We start from the raw sequence: 17,246 nt of genomic DNA, 5'->3' as shown, positions 1-17,246 counted from the left end.
AAGGGAAAACTACCCAAATTTGGGTAATTTTTTTCTGCGATATTCTCAATAGTACGTATATTGAACTCAAAGTTTGGGTTGATTTATCTGTCCGTGTATACCGATACTATGGGTCTGTCTCATTTGGAGAATTAAACTTAAAAGTGACAGTTCGAAAATTAAGAAAATCACCCCGTTATAAGAATGGCTGCTCGCCGGACACCATCCTTCATAACCGGTACCAAATAGTCACAAAGTACAAAGTCACACCTATTTTTTAAAACGGTCCAAAAGCTGGACGTTATCCGACCAAAAAATACACGGAGGGAATAAAATAGGCGATAAAACCTGGACGTTAGATTCACAGAAGTGTGTCAAATGACTTTTCTTTTAAATGACATCTCTTTTCCTCGCATGTTTCGTTCTCAAGTTTTCGAAACCGGAGGCGGAGATATCAAGATCACACTTTTCTGTGCTGTTTTCCCAAATTATCAAAAGCAGTGAAAAACAGCGGTGCGGGCCGAAACGATTTTCCAGTTTTTTTTTGCTGCGTTTAACAATCGGGTGTTTGTGCGCTTTAGTCCGTGCTAATTCGGTTTACCGTGCGTGATAGTGAACTGCAAAACTTCCTCCTGGGACCGAAATGAACACCCGTGCGTTGCTGCAGAAAAGTTACCGGATCATCAACGGCAAGAAGATCCTCGTTGCTGCCACCACCGCCCGGCAGTTCGGTTCAGCGGCGACCGTCGTCGGTGGCGGTGTCATTAGCCATGGATGCTGCACAAATTGTCGGCCCTTGAATTCTGGTTCCCCGCCTTCGGCCCTCTTCGCCACAAATAAGCAAAGAAATAGAGGTTGATGGCTGAAAGAGTGATTGCCTCCAGATTACATCATCATCAATTTGTTTTCCTTTGTACTTTGCAGGCACCATCATCCAGACGACCAGATGGATCAGCACCGGTAATGCGCTGCTGAAGAAGGATTATTACAACTTGTTGGGCGTTGCGAAGAACGCATCGGCGAAGGAAATCAAAAAAGCCTATTATCAGCTGGCGAAAAAGTACCATCCGGATACAAACAAGGGCGATCCTGATTCGAGTCGGAAGTTTCAGGAAGTTTCTGAAGCGTACGAGGTGAGTGTTTTGCATTATATAAAAGGAGGGTTTGTAATCGATTAGACAGATTGCTGATTGTTTACTAAATACAGGGCTGGTTGTGAGTTGTTTTTTAATAAACTATAGTAAAGTTTTAAATTATAAAGCGATTTCAAATGAATACAATCTTTAAAAATATTAATTATCGTTACATGTCGGGAGTATACAATATGTTGAAGTTAAACAACTATTTAAGTTTTAACAAATTTAATAAAATGTGTTGCTTGGTTGACAGCTGAATACACCATGAACTATTTTATACTTCTACGTCATCAGGCATGCTATGATATTCATATTTCAAATCCTAACTTGCTATGATGGTAATTGTAGTAACCAAAAACTTGAAAAGTTTTGTTCATGGTTGTTTCGTAACCGTTTTTCTTGCGTCCTTTCGTCTAAACAATATTCATAAAACTGATTTTATTTTCTGTCTAATAAGGCACAGAGTACTGCGATTTTTCACCCAAAAATAATAAAGTTTATCTCCATCGAGACCATACAAATAATAAGTATAGCCACTGAGAGCATGTTCAAGCAAGCACATTGTAGATGATGTTATGGAGATGCTTCAAATATTATTATTTTTTTTGCATTCGCATAATATCTGATCGTATTCTCTACAGTAATATCTCCTTTTTTTAATTGGCTAGATAATATAATCTTGATATTTTCTAGGTGGTCGAATGATCCTTGTTGGCCTCGGAGTCCTTAATTGTTCAGCGCTGATTTGTTGTTGAGATGGTTGCGTCTTTTTCAAAAGATTCAAAGAACTCTTCGCCTACTGAGCTATCCTGATTGATAAAGGCAACATCAAAACTGGTTCAGATGGCACAACTTCCAATGGTGGATGTTGTTGAATCGGGGTTAGCAGCTGAATAGGTACATTTTTCTTGCGGAGTCCAAATTCACTCACAAGGATGTCAAACGGAGTTAATGGTTCTTCAGGCTGTACTGTATCTTCTTTGGTAGCTTCGAATAGTGGACGAAGTTGGTTTACGTGCGAACGAATCAGTTGCCTCCTTCCTGCTTGCTGATTTAAAAGAACATTGTAGTTTACAGCACCGATTGCTTCGATAATAGTGCCTGGAACCCATTTCCACTTGCTTGGAGTAGAATACACCTTTGCATAAACCTTTGCACCTGCTGAAAACTTCTTGTGAGGCTTATTCAACTGGGAGCAGGTACGGTTTGGTTTTGGTCGTAATAAATCCAGTGTGGTTCGCATAGTACGGCCCAACATTTCTTGAGCAAGAGAATTTCCGTTTAGTATAGCACTGGGTGTCGATCGATAAACTTGAAGAAAAGTTTGAAGAGCATCTGCAGATGGTACTTCTTCCCCTTCAACAATTTTTCGTAGTGACCGTTTCAAAGTGTCAACGAATCGCTCTGCTTGTCCATTTGATTGCGGATGATATGGTGCAGTACGGATGTGTATAATTCCAAGCTGGTCACACATGTGCTTAAATTCACTGCTTGTAAATTGTGTTCCATTATCGGACACGACTGTCTCTGGTATACCGAATCTTGCAAAAATTTCCTTGAGGAAGCGAATGGTGGTTTGTGTAGTGGTTGATCGCGTTTGGAAGATTTCAGGCCATTTTGAATAAGAATCTACCACTACCAAATAGAACATTCCATCCAACGGTCCAGCGTAGTCCATGTGAATGCGTTTCCAGGGACCTTCTGCTCGAGGCCATGGCTGTGGTTGGAAATGCGGTAATGACTTAGCAGCGCTTGCACAGATACTGCATCGACGAACAAAGTCTTGAATATATATGTCAATCTTTGGCCAGAAAACAACGCTCCGAGCAATAGCTTTCATCCTTTCGATTCCTTGATGTCCCCGATGAATCTGCTTTAGAATTCGCTGACTATACAAATCTGGAACGACGACACGATCTTCCATCATAATGCAGCCATTTACGATAGACAAAGACTCGCGTCGCAAATAAAAAGATTGAAGCTGTGATGAAATACTGTTTTTACAGCGTGGCCAACCATTTTCAATATGAATCTTGACCTGCTGCAAAATTGGATCCTTACTGGTGGTGGCCTTGAGCATCTCGAAATTTACTGGAAGCGATTCTAAGTTTCCAAGCAAACTGTCGTTGATTTCCTCTTCCAGATTGATGGCTGCGATGACGTATTCCTCTTCAGGCTTTTGATGGTTTGAAATTAGCCTCGAAAGAACATCTGCATATCCGAAATTATTCGTTGAGACATATTCCACGTCAAAATCGTACCCCAGAAGTGACAGGGCCCATCTTTGCAGTCGATTCGCTGTATGAAGTGGAATTCCTTTTTTCGATCCAAACACTTTAACAAGCGGTTGATGGTCGGTTTGAAGTTTGAATCTTCTTCCCAACAGCATACGACGAAACTTAGCTACAGCAAATACTAACGCGAGCGCTTTTTTCTCAACCTGGCCATAGTTTTGCTCTGCTGCTGACAGCGTGCTTGATGCATGAGCAATTGCTTTCAGTTGTCCATCAGGAAAACGATGTAAAATAACTGCGCCTATACCAGTTTTTGAAGCGTCGCACATAGGAGTACGCAGAGTAAAAGCGTGGCCAAAACTATGTCAATCAATTTATTGTCTGTAAATATACACAGCAAAGTGTATTTTTTCGTTTTTATGCTTTTTGCATTCATAGCAGTGCAGTATGACCACTGACGGCGTCAGTTATTGTTATTTGATAAAGCATCACTTGGCGCAAGAACGCTGCCTTTGAGAACTACAGCGTGCTTGCAACGACTGGTGCCCAACTCTGGATCCGTCATTGAGTATGATCTTTCTTATGTTATTTTTCATTCTTTGATTATCATTACTTACAACATTTTTGGCCTCACTCTTTTTTGGAAGCAAAACATAATTTATGTAAGCTTTGTGGCTCAAAACCAAGATTATTTATCTTTTTGACTAGCTTTTTAGCAAACTTCACTTTATTAAAATACAAATAAATCACGATTGCGTGAGGATGCGTGAAATGTGTTTTGTGGAGCTTTTTAGGGAAACTCCAATCTTTCCAAAGATGAAAATTTTGTTGCTTGGACGAGTTTGGAACCTAATTAAAAGTTTTATTTTGTAAAACATATTATTGTAAAAAGGTAGAAAAAAGCTGGCAAATGATATCATGATTATGGATCACCTGAAAACGGTTACAGATCACACACACATCATTGATACCTATTACACATCATTGATACCTATATTGATTTTCATCTTCAAAATCACTAATAACCAAGAAAAACACGAATAAACGTTAACATTTTTTAATGCACAATTGTGATTAAACTAGCATTGAAATTTTGACAGTCAGCATTGCTTACAAGTAAACAATATTGTTTCAAAAATCCCTTGGCAAATTAGTATTACTATTTGAGAGTTCAAAAACGAAAAATAATATGGAAATATCCAAAATTTTTGTTTTTGACTTTTGGCCAGGATTTGGGCTGAAATACTTCTCAGTGCGTCGCCGGCTACAATCAATTCTAAAGGTTGGTATCGTGTTCAAAAGAAATTTCTTTTTCTATCTCAATCACATGTTAAATTCCGTTCACTGAATCGGAAAAGTAAAGAATCGAAACAAAATTCTTACAGCAGTATCCACATGAAAAGAACAAAAAACAAAATTGGCATTTGTAAGGTTCCCACGCAAAGTAATGGGAGCTGTCACTTTACTTTCGGAAAAATATTCTGCTCGATTATTCCGTAAGTAGAGGTGACAATTTGTTCCATGCAGATCAGTTGTCAAAATTCCTCTTGGTAATATTGAACAAAATTCCGTAACCTCTCTACTTTTTAAGTCGATACTGGCCTTAAAGAAGGATTATAATGAGTAAGCAGTAAGTCTGATTGTAAAACCTTCTTGATGTTATCGGAAGCTTCATGACATTGTAGAGTCCAAATGAATTTGTTTTCTTTTTTAAGCAACTTGTCCAGCGGCCTTCGAATTCGTTGAATTTCTCGTACAAATTTACCATAAAAATTAGCGGCACCGAGAAAAGAACGTAACGTGCTTGAATCCGTTGGTCGTTTCATTTCGGCAATAGCTGCAACTTTTTCTGGATCGGGCTTGATACCGTCTGCGTTGACGATAATGCCAAGAAATTTGATTCCCGGCTGGTAGAACTAGCATTTCTCCGGACGAATACTGAATCCATATTCCTTCATTCGTGTGAAAAGTGCTTCAAGAATACGATCGTGCCCTTCTTTCGTGTCACTGTGGACGAAGAAATCATCCAAGAAATTGTCCACACCTTCTAATCCAGCAATCATTTGACTTGTAAGTTTCTGGAAGGCACCGGGCGCAGATTTCACACCAGGGGGTAGACGGTTAAATTGAAATAAGCCTCGATGAGTATTTATAGTCAATATCTTCTTTGATTCATCATCAACCTCGACCTGAAGATAAGCATCGGACAGGTCTATGACGCTGAAAATTTTACTTCCCGAGAGCTTGGCAAAAATATCCTCGGGGGTCGGTAACGGATAATGATTTGATTCCAAAACCGCGTTCAAACCGGTTGAATAGTCCGCACAAATTCTTATCTTTCCTCCCGGTTTTTTTACACACACGATTGGAGCTGCCCAGTCCGAATAGTCAACCGGTGATATAATCTTTAAACGTTGAAGACGATCTAACTCTTCGTCTACTTTCTGCACTGTGTGGAAAGGAACCGGTCGTTTAGGTCTGAAAACGGGCTGAGCATTCGGTTTCAAGAACAATTTCACCTTAGTTTTTGTGCAGTGTCCAAGTGAGTCCTTGAAAACCTCAGGAAATAATGTTGAGTATCCATTGAATGAAGCGGAATGTGAGTTGTTGGTGCAGTTCACTTGATTGCAGATGTTCACCAAGGGCTTCTTCCAGAGATCAAACGCGTCCATAAAATCAAGACCCAGAAGATTAAGTCCATTCACGGAAGTCACAAAACATGTTCCTTGCCTTGCATCATTCTTAATCTCCATGGTGCAACCGAATTCTCCAAGTAATGGTAACTGGTCACTGGATGCTGTGTTCGCTCGATGTCCTGATTTTGAGAGAGCAGGAGATCCACACTTTCTCCAAGACTGCTCGGAGATGATAGTAATATCTGAGCCACAGTCAAGTTGTAGCTTCACAGTTTCTTGGTTGATCTTGGCGGTTACATACTTCCGACGAATGCAGAGGTGGTTCACTGAACGAATGTGGTTTGACCTTGCTGACTTCTTTTTGTTTTTCTTTGACTCTGCTGAAACACTGATCTTGTTGAAACAACTACAGTAACCTTCCTTATGCCCCTGCTTTTTGCAAAGCTTGCAGACATGATTGGAATACGAGCAATCCTTCACAAAATGCATCCTTCCACATTGCCAACACGGTGAACGGGGTACTGTAGATTATTTTAATTTGGATCCCAGTTGCTGCTTGTGATTTTGAATTGCTTGTACTGATGAAAATGACTGCTTCTCCACCAATGCCGTGTCATGCTTTAGGTTTGCTATGCGTTGACACTCAATCACAAGTGCTTCCAAATTGATGTCTTCTGCAGCTTCAGATTCAAGTTTGGCCAATAAGCGAGTTCTAACATCTGCTTCCTTTGACGATTGCAGTCCGCAAAAAAAATCAGTGCTTTGAATTGGTCGATTTTGAGCTTTGATAATTCAAATTCTTCACACTGGCGGTTCACGCTTCCGGCGTACGAGACAAAGTCATCTTGTTCAATCTTGATTAACCGGAAACAGTCATAACGTTTGCTGAAAAGTGACTTCTGTTGATCGAAAATCACCTTTAGTTTCACCACGACCTTGTCGAACGTAAAGTCACGCGGGTGCTGCGGCAGAAGGTAGTTGATAAATTTTTCGTAAACTGTAACGCTCAGACTTCGCAGTAATAAACGAATCTTCGCTTGGTCGTCCAGTCCTCTGCCGTCTGCTCTGAAAAGATCTTCGAATTTGCTGAACCAACGGTCGAAAGTCATTCCTACTGTAGGATCGTAGTGGAACTCCTTGATCGCTGATGATAATGATTCAACGATCTGTTCTGCGCTTCGCTGAGTTGTCGCCGGAACTGCTTGTGGATTGGCCAAGTGCTCCAGGAGAAGTAATAACCGTGCATTCTGATCAGCCATCTGCTTCATCAACTGCTGCGTTGAAAGTTGCGCCGAACCGGAAAATCCACTGTCTCCACCTTCAGCCATCATGATTCTAAGACGTTGCAAATTGAAAATTCTTCAAATATTCTCGTCGCCAATTTGTTGTAGTTAAACAACTATTTAAGTTTTAACAAATTTAATAAAATGTCTTGCTTGGTTGACAGCTGAATACATCATGAACTATTTTATACGTCTACGTCATCAGGCATGCTATGATATTCATATTTCAAATCCTAGCTTGCTATGATGGTAATACAATACCTTTTTGATGTTGCCAATGTGAGCAACAGCATTTAACCACAAATAAAATTTATCTATCAAAAATGCGAAGCAAATTATAGTTATCAGAATTCGGCAAATGATTAGAATAAGCAGTTGGAATTGTAATAACGACCTTATGCTTATCAGGCTATAATAAGCCAATGATCATATAAATATAATTTTTTTTATAGCTAAATATTAACGAATTTTTAGCATGGACACTTTTCTGTTAATTGCGACATAGGCTTTAATTTATATGAACCCAGTGTTTTACAAATATGACTGTTCATATAAAAATTCAGCAAGCTTTGCCAACCTTGCGGGCATTAATGGGATAGTTACGACATACCTCAACTCTTTCACATTCACATACGTGGCAGCAATTCTAAACGAATCAATACCTGAATGTTTTAATAATAAATTCAAATAGCTCACTAATATATCCTGACACCTTGCTGTAATTTATTTTATTGCATTCTACTATTGAATATAAATAGCAACTCATCAACCGTATTGTACAAATTTGTTTTCCCAAGACTTCCTCTATTGTCTTCGTTTCGCCGCAAGGATTCGGGCAGTTGGGTCACAATCGATTCGCCGCAACGAGGGGTATCGGCGACATTCCCCGACCAGTGAACTTCTTCCGTTCCCCAGTCAGCTACTGTCGTCGCCGACACAATCCAGAACTGCCAGCTAGCCGGACTGCAGGCCTAGCAAATACTCTCCTTGCTGTTTGCACCGTAGCACGTCTCACATGTCCAGCTTTATCCGGGAAAGTCTCCATAATCCTTCCTCGCTCCCATCGATTCTTCGCCTGGTCGTCCACTATCACAACTAGATCACTAACTTCTAAAGGTTTAAATGCATAGAACCATTTCGTACGCCTCGTTATCATCGGAAGATACTCTCGAATCCATCTGCACCAAAATTCGTCAGTGATATGTTGTATCATTTTGCAACTATCCCGAAGAATGTTTCCAGTTACAGATTCAGTAATTGGTTGCTTGATACCAGATGATCCGTACAGCAGGAAATGATTTGAAGTGAGTGCCTCTTCGTCTTCCACATTCAAGGGAACATAAGTAAGCGGTCGCGAGTTGAGGATCGCTTCAGCCTCCAACATGATTGTCTCCATTACCTTGCCACTAGGATAGCGTGTGCTGTCGGAAATAGCTATCATCGCCACCTTTACTGACCGCACCATACGCTCCCATGGTCCACCCATGTGTGGAGCTACTGGCAGTTGAAGTCCACTGAATATTAGCGTTGGTGAATGTTGCTGCGCAGTCCTCAATGATATCTTGGATATTTTGCTTTTCTTCGGACTACTGTCGTTTGGCTCCACCAAACTTTGTGCCACTATTCGAAAATACCTCCAGCGGAGCACCACGTCTGGCAACAAATCTTCTGAAGGCCATAACGCAGGCTTTCGATGTGGGACTGTGGACCAGCTCGAGATGGATAGCCCGTATTGTCAAGCAGGTAAACAAACAAATCCACCTCTTAACTACGCTGCGTTCAACCTTTACCTTAAACGGTTCCATATTATAGTCCACGCCGACGTAAGTGAACGGTCATACAAAAAGTGTTAGACGTACCTTCGGCAGTGGTACCATCAAAGGTGGCCGAAAGCCTGCTTTTTTACCTTGCAGTACTGACAACTTCGGCTGACTGTACGTACGAGAACTCTGAGCTTGGGTATATGAAATTTTTGTCGCAATTCATTGCACACTGTTTCTCCATTGACATAGTGGAGCCGTCGATGAACGCTATCTACGAGAAGGAAGGTGATGCGATGATCCCTTGGTATTACTACAAGCTCTTTGGTTCCATAGGACAGATGCGAGGCGCTTCCGACTCGACCTCCTAACCGAATGACACCGCTTTTGTCAACGAACGGAGTTAGAGACCGCAAAGGACTACTTTTACCAACGCTGCCACCTTTGTTTAACTCAAAAACATCCATTGAATACGCCTGTGCTTGGGCCTGGCGCCAAAGCATTTTTTCAGCCTTACCATTTTCTTGGCCACTGCTGTTTTGGTTGTCGTAAAAATTGTGGACCAAGAAACCAACGATTTTTTCTTTATTCTTTTATTTTTATCTTTATTCATTTCATTTATTTAGTTAACATCTAAACAGATAACACTGAATCAACAATTTGACGCCACAATGCACGGTTCGAGGCCGCATCTCTCCATCCTCGGATACGCCCCACGCTCGCCAAGTCGTTTTGCACCTGGTCTGCCTATCTCGCTCGCTGCGCTCCACGCCGTCTCGTACCTGCCGGATCGGAAGCGAACACCATCTTTGTAGGGTTGCTGTCCGGCATTCTTGCAACATGTCCTGCCCATCGTACCCTTCCGGCTTTAGCTACCTTCTGGATACTGGGTTCGCCGTAGAGTTGGGCGAGCTCATGGTTCATTCTTCGCCGCCCAACACCGTCTTCTTGCACACCGCCAAAGATGGTCCTAAGCACCCGTCTCTCGAATACTCCGAGTGCTTGCAAGTCCTCCTCGAGCATTGTCCATGTTTCATGTCCGTAGAGGACAACCGGTCTTATAAGCGTCTTGTACATGACACATTTTGTGCGGTGGCGAATCTTTTTCGACCGCAGTTTCTTCTGGAGCCCGTAGTAGGCCCGACTTCCACAGATGATGCGCCTTCGTATTTCACGACTAACGTTGTTGTCAGCCGTTAGCAAGGATCCGAGGTAGAGGTAGGTAGAGGTAGAGGTAGGATCCGAGGTAGAATTCCTCGACCACCTCGAAGGTATCCCCGTCTATCGTAACACTGCTTCCCAGGCGGGCCCTGTCGCGCTCGGTTCCGCCCACAAGCATGTACTTTGTCTTTGACGCATTCACCACCAGTCCAACTTTTGTTGCTTCACGTTTCAGGCGGGTGTACAGTTCTGCCACCTTTGCAAATGTTCGGCCGACAATGTCCATGTCATACGCGAAGCAAATAAATTGACTGGATCTGTTGAAAAACGTACCCCGGCTGTTACACCCGGCTCTCCGCATGACACCTTCTAGCGCAATGTTGAACAACAGGCACGAAAGTCCATCACCTTGTCTTAGTCCCCGGCGCGATTCGAACGAACTGGAGTGTTCCCCCGAAATCTTCACACAGTTTTGCACACCATCCACCGTTGCTTTGATCAATCTGGTAAGCTTCTCGGGGAAGCTGTTCTCGTCCATAATTTTCCATAGCTCTACGCGGTCTATACTGTCGTATGCCGCCTTGAAATCAACGAACAGATGGTGCGTTGGGACCTGGTATTCACGGCATTTTTGAAGGATTTGCCGTACAGTAAAGATTTGGTCCGTTGTCGAGCGGCCGTCAACGAATCCGGCTTGATAACTTCCCACGAACTCGTTCACTAATGGTGACAGACGACGGAATATGATCTGGGATATCACTTTGTAGGCGGAATTAAGGATGGTGATCGCTCGAAAGTTCTCACACTCCAGTTTGTCGCCTTTCTTGTAGATGGGGCATATAACCCCTTCCTTCCACTCCTCCGGTAGCTGTTCGGTTTCCCAGATTCTGACTATCAGTTTGTGCAGGCAAGTGGCCAGCTTTTCCGGGGCCATCTTGATGAGCTCAGCTCCGTTACCATCCTTACCAGCTGCTTTATTGGTCTTTAGCTGTTGAATGGCATCCTTAACTTCCCTCAAGGTGGGGGCTGGTTGGCTTCCATCGTCCGCTGAACTGACGTAGTCATCTCCTCTGCTGTCTTGACTTTCACTGCCTGTACTCTCAGCGCCATTCAGATGTTCCTCGTAGTGCTGCTTCCACCTTTCGATCACCACACGTTCGTCCGTCAAGATGCTCCCATCCTTATCCCGGCACATTTCGGCTCGCGGCACGAAGCCTTTGCGGGATGCGTTGAGCTTCTGATAGAACTTGCGTGTTTCTTGAGAACGGCACAGCTGTTCCATCTCCTCGCACTCCGCTTCTTCCAGGTGGCGTTTCTTCTCCTGAAAAAGGCGGGTCTGCTGTTTCCGCTTCCGTCTATAACGTTCCACGTTCTGCCGGGTACCTTGCTGCAGCGCGACCGCCCGCGCTGCGTCCTTCTCCTCCAGAATCTGTCTGCACTCTTCGTCGAACCAATCGTTCCGTCGACTTCGAGCCATATACCCGACGTTTATCTTTATATTTTTATTATTCTTTATATTTTCTGGATTGAACGATGGACCTGAATTCCATTTGGTTGTATCATCCGCCACCAGGGAATCAAGATTCGAGCAACACCTTACAATATACTCTTTGTCATCAACAGAATTTGTTATTGACAAACGCACCTAGCGACAAACCATTATCAGAACCCGAACACAATATGACAAGAATCATTTGCCTTGGATGCTCTGATATTTCCGATAATACGATGCTAATTTTGTAATCATTGTTCGATTCTCGAATATTTCCATAAAAGCAGACACTATGATAACATAAAACCGAAATTTGCTCTAGAAATAATGCAAAATAACGGGATGAAAAGTTAGCAACAAGATTGTCTTCTTTTTTGTTGCTGACAAAATGTTTCGGATCTTTGTCATTATTTTCTCCGACAAAAACAAAGCTTTGTCATTGGTTCTCTTTTGTCGCTTGTTTCGTATGCGCATCCCAGAAAAATTGATTCCCTGTCCGCCACATTAAGCCTCGATTCGAAGGCACGTAGTTCCATTCGTCCGCACTGGTCAGCGAGAGAATTTCGCCGATTCGGAAGGAAACAATTTGATGATATCGTCAACTATCTGAGTTAATTAAGCCAGGCCAGAACCAGGTGTCATCGTCGTCATGTGTGAAAATTATTCATGCGATGTGTAATTTACTTTAAGCGTGTGGGCTTTTCAAACCGTTATTCGCGAAGTCGAAGCAAATTCTGCTCTTCCCTCCTATGGGAAATCCCATTGCTATCTGTCAGAGTTTGAGTGAAACATGGCCGCCATCTCCTCCTCTCTGTTGCTCTACTGTAAAAACCCATAAAGAACTGTCATTGTTTGTGTGAAGAATTTTGCTTCGACTTCGCGAATTGCCTGGTGTGATACTGCACGCTTAACGTCATTCACACAATTTTGTGTTTCGTTCACACAAAACGGGCCTAACCTGGAACAACACATAACTGATAATATGCCATGTTACTCATTTTAGTGTAATTGACGGTTAACGATTTCCGATGAGTTCATTTCACACAGTGAGAGAGCGGTCGGAAAACGGACCTAACCTCAATTATATTTTTTCATGTAAATTGAAAATTATCGCAACATTTTTATACTATTTCAGAGGAGTCCCCATTTGTTTCGATATGACCAAACTAAAGTGTGATGTTTATAGTCGCACATTTTAGTTGTATCGTATCAAAACTTAACGAAAATCCAAAGAAAAAGTCATTTTCCTTGCGATGCATGCCGGACGCAACCGGCGATCAAAATGGACTTGACAGTTCAAAGCAAAGTTTCTTACACATATTAAAAGAATAAAAGACATTACACAGCGACTGTGCATGTCTTACACATAATTTTCACACAAATTGCTATTCTCTCGTGTCATCGTCGTCATGTGTGAAAATTATTCATGCGATGTGTAATTTACTTTAAGCGTGTGTGCAGATTCCGCTCCTATGTTCAACTCAGAGGCTAAATTAACTTGCTCCGACACAAAACTATTATAGGCCGCCAAGTTGAGGGAGGTTGGCAATTAATCGATCAACTCCTGTAGCAGCATCGGATTGGATAAATGCGCATGTTGGTCGGACAGAATTATATGGTCAACAGGGTTCCGAATTACCAAGCCGTATGCCACTATGGTGTTCAGATTATCTGACTTCGGAGGAGGAGCGTTTCTTACACTTTTCAAGAGCGAGCGTATCAGTATCTCCGGCCATCCATAGAGTTTATGAAGCGTTTCCATAACGAACGGTACTGATACCGGTATAAGCAGGCAAGATTTAACCGCCTCCAATGCTGAGCCTCCTAAGCAACGTTCCAGGTTCTCGGCATCCGTATACCCGAAGACCTTCGTTGTGTTCGTTAACGAACTATAGAAGATTGGCCAATCCTCGGCATCCGCACAGAATTTCGGTAAATCACATGGCATAACTTGTCGAGCAGCCAACTGGGCACTACTTGGACCTTCTGATGTCGCTGTGTCTACTGTCCCATAAATACCTTGTGATGTCTTGAGAGGGCTTGATGATTCGTTGTTCTTGAATTCGCGGAACAGAATAACTTTTGGTCCTGTATACAATTTTAGAGTAGTGTCATAGTTTACCATCCATCCCAATTTTGTATGACATGATATTTAATCTGCATTAGTTTTTACTAGCAGTAATTACGAGTCCTTATCTTATTTAGCTGTTTTTCAAGGCCGCATTGCATATATTTGCTAGACAACTAATTCCTCGACCAATTCAAATATATCCGCGTCACATCAGCATTGTATTAAAGGTCGCGAAAAACCTCCGCATATCATCCTGGTTCATTCTTTATGTGCTTTAGCTGGCGTTCTACATCGAACGATTTGATTGCCGTCGTCGCGCAGTGCATATCACTGCACTGCGTTTTTTCTTATCTATTAGGTCATCAGATTATTATTAGCAAAATGTAACCCTTGTAAAACAATCTCCAGAAGCGAATCATAATTGTTATTTTGAATGTTCATTTTTCCGTATTTTGTCAGGTGCTGAGCGATGACACCAAACGGCGTGAGTATGACACTTACGGACAGACATCGGAGCAGATGGGCAGAGCCGGCGGTGGTGGTCCGGCTGGGCATGGCCCACAAGGATTCTCGCAGAACTGGCAGTTCCGCAGCTCGATCGATCCGGAGGAGCTGTTCCGTAAGATTTTCGGCGACGGAGGATTCAAGGCCGGTTTCGATGATTTCTCCGATTCGCGGTATGGCTTTGGTGGTGCCCAGGAAGTAATGATGAACTTGACCTTTGCCCAGGCGGCCCGCGGTGTCAACAAAGACATAGACGTTAATGTGGTGGATACATGCCCCAAATGTACCGGATCACGATGCGAACCGGGCACCAAACCCGGCAAGTGCCAGTACTGCAACGGTACCGGAATGGAGACGATATCTACTGGACCGTTTGTGATGCGTTCCACCTGTCGGTATTGTCAGGGTACGCGAATGTACATCAAATATCCGTGCCAGGAGTGCACCGGCAAAGGGCAGACGGTTCAGCGGAAGCGGGTAACCGTTCCAGTGCCGGCCGGCGTTGAGGATGGACAGACGGTACGAATGAGCGTGGGAAACAAGGAACTGTTCATTACATTCAAGTACGTTGCCAAGGTCTCGTTACATTACTGTTATAAGAAAGGTAGAATAAGTTACTCTAGGAAATTGTATAGGGTTACTTCACCGCCTCTCCGTATCATAGGGCTCATAGCTCCCAGATTCATATTCATAGTTTATAAATTTGAAAATTGATATTTTGTATCTCGATGCGGGCTTGGTAGTCATATGGCTACTGCTTCTGCCTCATACGCAGGAGGTCGTGGGTTCAATCCCAGGTCCGCTCCATTCTCCTACTTTGTATCTTTTTCTTGTTCTAGCAATCGCTAGAACTGGAAATGGACTTCCATACCGTTTCCATTACTATTCCTATACCTTCAACTTGAGTATTCTAACAGTAATCTGCTAGAATTGGAAATGAACTATAGAGCTCGTCTCCTACATCCAATTAGAAATTTCATCAGTTACCTTCTCTTATCTATCACATTGGCAGCTCGTTAACCAAGACGGACCTCTGCCTCTCCAACCTAACCCAGAAATTCCAACAAATTCCGCTTGAACTCGTGGCAAGTGCAGAGGTATATTCGGCTTGCAGTGGGCGAGTGATTTGCATCATCATTTCCTCCCCCTTCCCTACATTGACTTGCATTCTGACGTGGCAGGCGCCAGTATGACCTAACAAATGAAGATGAAGATGTGTGCTAGTCCCAAGCAAACATCTGTTGGTTCCCTGTGCAAGAACAGCTGATCTGGTCATAATGGAGTAGCAACTACGAGCAGTCAATCAAGCTCAAGCTCAAGCTCAAAATTGATATTTTGCATCTCTTAGCACGCATATTAGAAATTGGTTCCTATTTTGTCTGTTTTAATACGATGAAGTTGTTTTCATTAGATGGAGAATGGAACAAAGGCTCTTTGTTATTTATGTTACAATTTTATATTCACAGCGTAGAGAAGAGTCGCTACTTCCGCCGAGACGGTGCCGATGTGCACACTGACGCAAACATTTCCCTCTCTCAAGCGGTTCTCGGTGGCACGATACGGGTGCAGGGCGTCTACGAAGATCAAACCATCCAGGTGGTGCCGGGCACATCTTCGCACACCCGCGTCTGTCTCCGTGGTAAGGGTCTTAAACGTGTCAACAGCTATGGCACCGGCGACCACTACGTACACGTGAAAATCCAGATTCCGACCAAGCTGAACAACAAGCAGAAAGCGCTGATACAGGTTAGGATGTTCAGTTTAGATATATGTTCAATTGTGTATTAATTTCTCCACGAATTTTATTTCTAGGCGTACGCTGAATTGGAAGAAGATACCCCCGGTCAAATCATGGGCGTTACGTTCAAAACCGATGGTAAGTCCTCCTCTGGATCTGGTTCGTCTAATTCCTCTCCAAATCCTTCATCAACGTCCTCCTCCACGTCTTCATCGTGGTCATCGAATTCATCGTCTCGTTCCTCGGCGAAGAACGAAAATGAATCTATCGAGGACAAATTTACCCAGCGCCCGAAAGAAGATGATTTTAGCGACTACCAACCGCATGATAAAACCGGTTCTCATGATCACAAGAAAGACCAACTCGGAGGATCGAAATTCTACTTCGTTCTCGGAGTGGCACTGGTCTTTGTGTGGTACGTGTATTACAGCTACCAGCAAATTCCACACCAGCTGGAACTGGAACGAGATGCGGCGCTGGAGAGGCAGCGACGAGCAGCTCAAACTCAACGACCCCAGAAGAGCCCTTTCGACGATGCTTGAAGTGGCCACTGGAAATTAATATGCTTTTACAACTAGGAATGAGCTGTGTTAGATTAGTAACTGATCTAGCAACGATTGTTAAGTGGTTATTTGAATGCAATGTTGAAGCTAAACAAGAATTACAAATTCTTTTGACAGTTCGAATTGTATATTTACCCAGTAATCGCCAATTAAGACCTTATAAAATAATAGATGAATAAAATTTTTATTCGATGCGGATTGCATTCGGAACACTTAACAATCGTTGTTTTTTTTCATCTGGCCCACTGCTTCAGAGAACATTCCCCTTGCGTGGATCCTAATGCAGTTAATCTCTCCTCCTCTTCTAGGTGGAAAAGTGTGCTATGCGGAACCACAAGACCTGACGGACATCGTGCGAGAGGCCATCAAAGAACGGAAAAATCTTCCTCCCAAAAGTGAAGACGAAGAGAAGAAAGAACGAAGTACTAATTAGGTCCCTCTTTCATTGCAATCTACTATTTAGTCTACAGCTTTAGGTCCACAAAATTAGGAAGCGTTGGTTGCAGAATGGAAACCAAAATAATTCACTTCATTTATTAGCCTGGATGTTTCAAGAGGGTAGGGTTGAAAATGATCTTACATTCTCCTAAAAGGGATAAATGTTGTATTACAGAAAATTTGAAAAATGTATATTGAATTATCTGTTTTAATGATAATCTAAAAATATTTATTTGTTTTCCTTATTGGGT

At 42.7% G+C, this 17,246-nt stretch overlaps 1 protein-coding gene across 2 annotated transcripts; it reads left to right on the top strand.

Moving 5' to 3' along the window:
- The first annotated feature begins 398 nt into the window (after positions 1-398).
- On the top strand, positions 399-17,223 carry LOC134208751 (protein tumorous imaginal discs, mitochondrial-like). Of its 2 annotated transcripts, XM_062684649.1 has the most exons (6): positions 401-833; positions 904-1,112; positions 14,212-14,819; positions 15,723-16,002; positions 16,069-16,132; positions 16,866-17,223. In XM_062684649.1, the coding sequence occupies exons 1-6, from the start codon at positions 623-625 to the stop codon at positions 16,988-16,990; spliced, it is 1,497 nt and encodes a 498-aa protein (XP_062540633.1). In that variant the 5' UTR covers positions 401-622; the 3' UTR covers positions 16,991-17,223. The 2 variants fall into 2 exon arrangements, with proteins under 2 accessions (XP_062540632.1, XP_062540633.1); XM_062684648.1 differs by lacking the exon at positions 16,866-17,223 and having other exon boundaries at positions 399-833; positions 16,069-16,777.
- Positions 17,224-17,246: the final 23 nt, after the last annotated feature.

The sequence above is a fragment of the Armigeres subalbatus genome, chromosome 2 (assembly GCF_024139115.2).
Source record: "Armigeres subalbatus isolate Guangzhou_Male chromosome 2, GZ_Asu_2, whole genome shotgun sequence".
Lineage (NCBI taxonomy): Eukaryota > Metazoa > Arthropoda > Insecta > Diptera > Culicidae > Armigeres > Armigeres subalbatus.
This window is presented reverse-complemented; position numbering and strand designations above follow the sequence as displayed.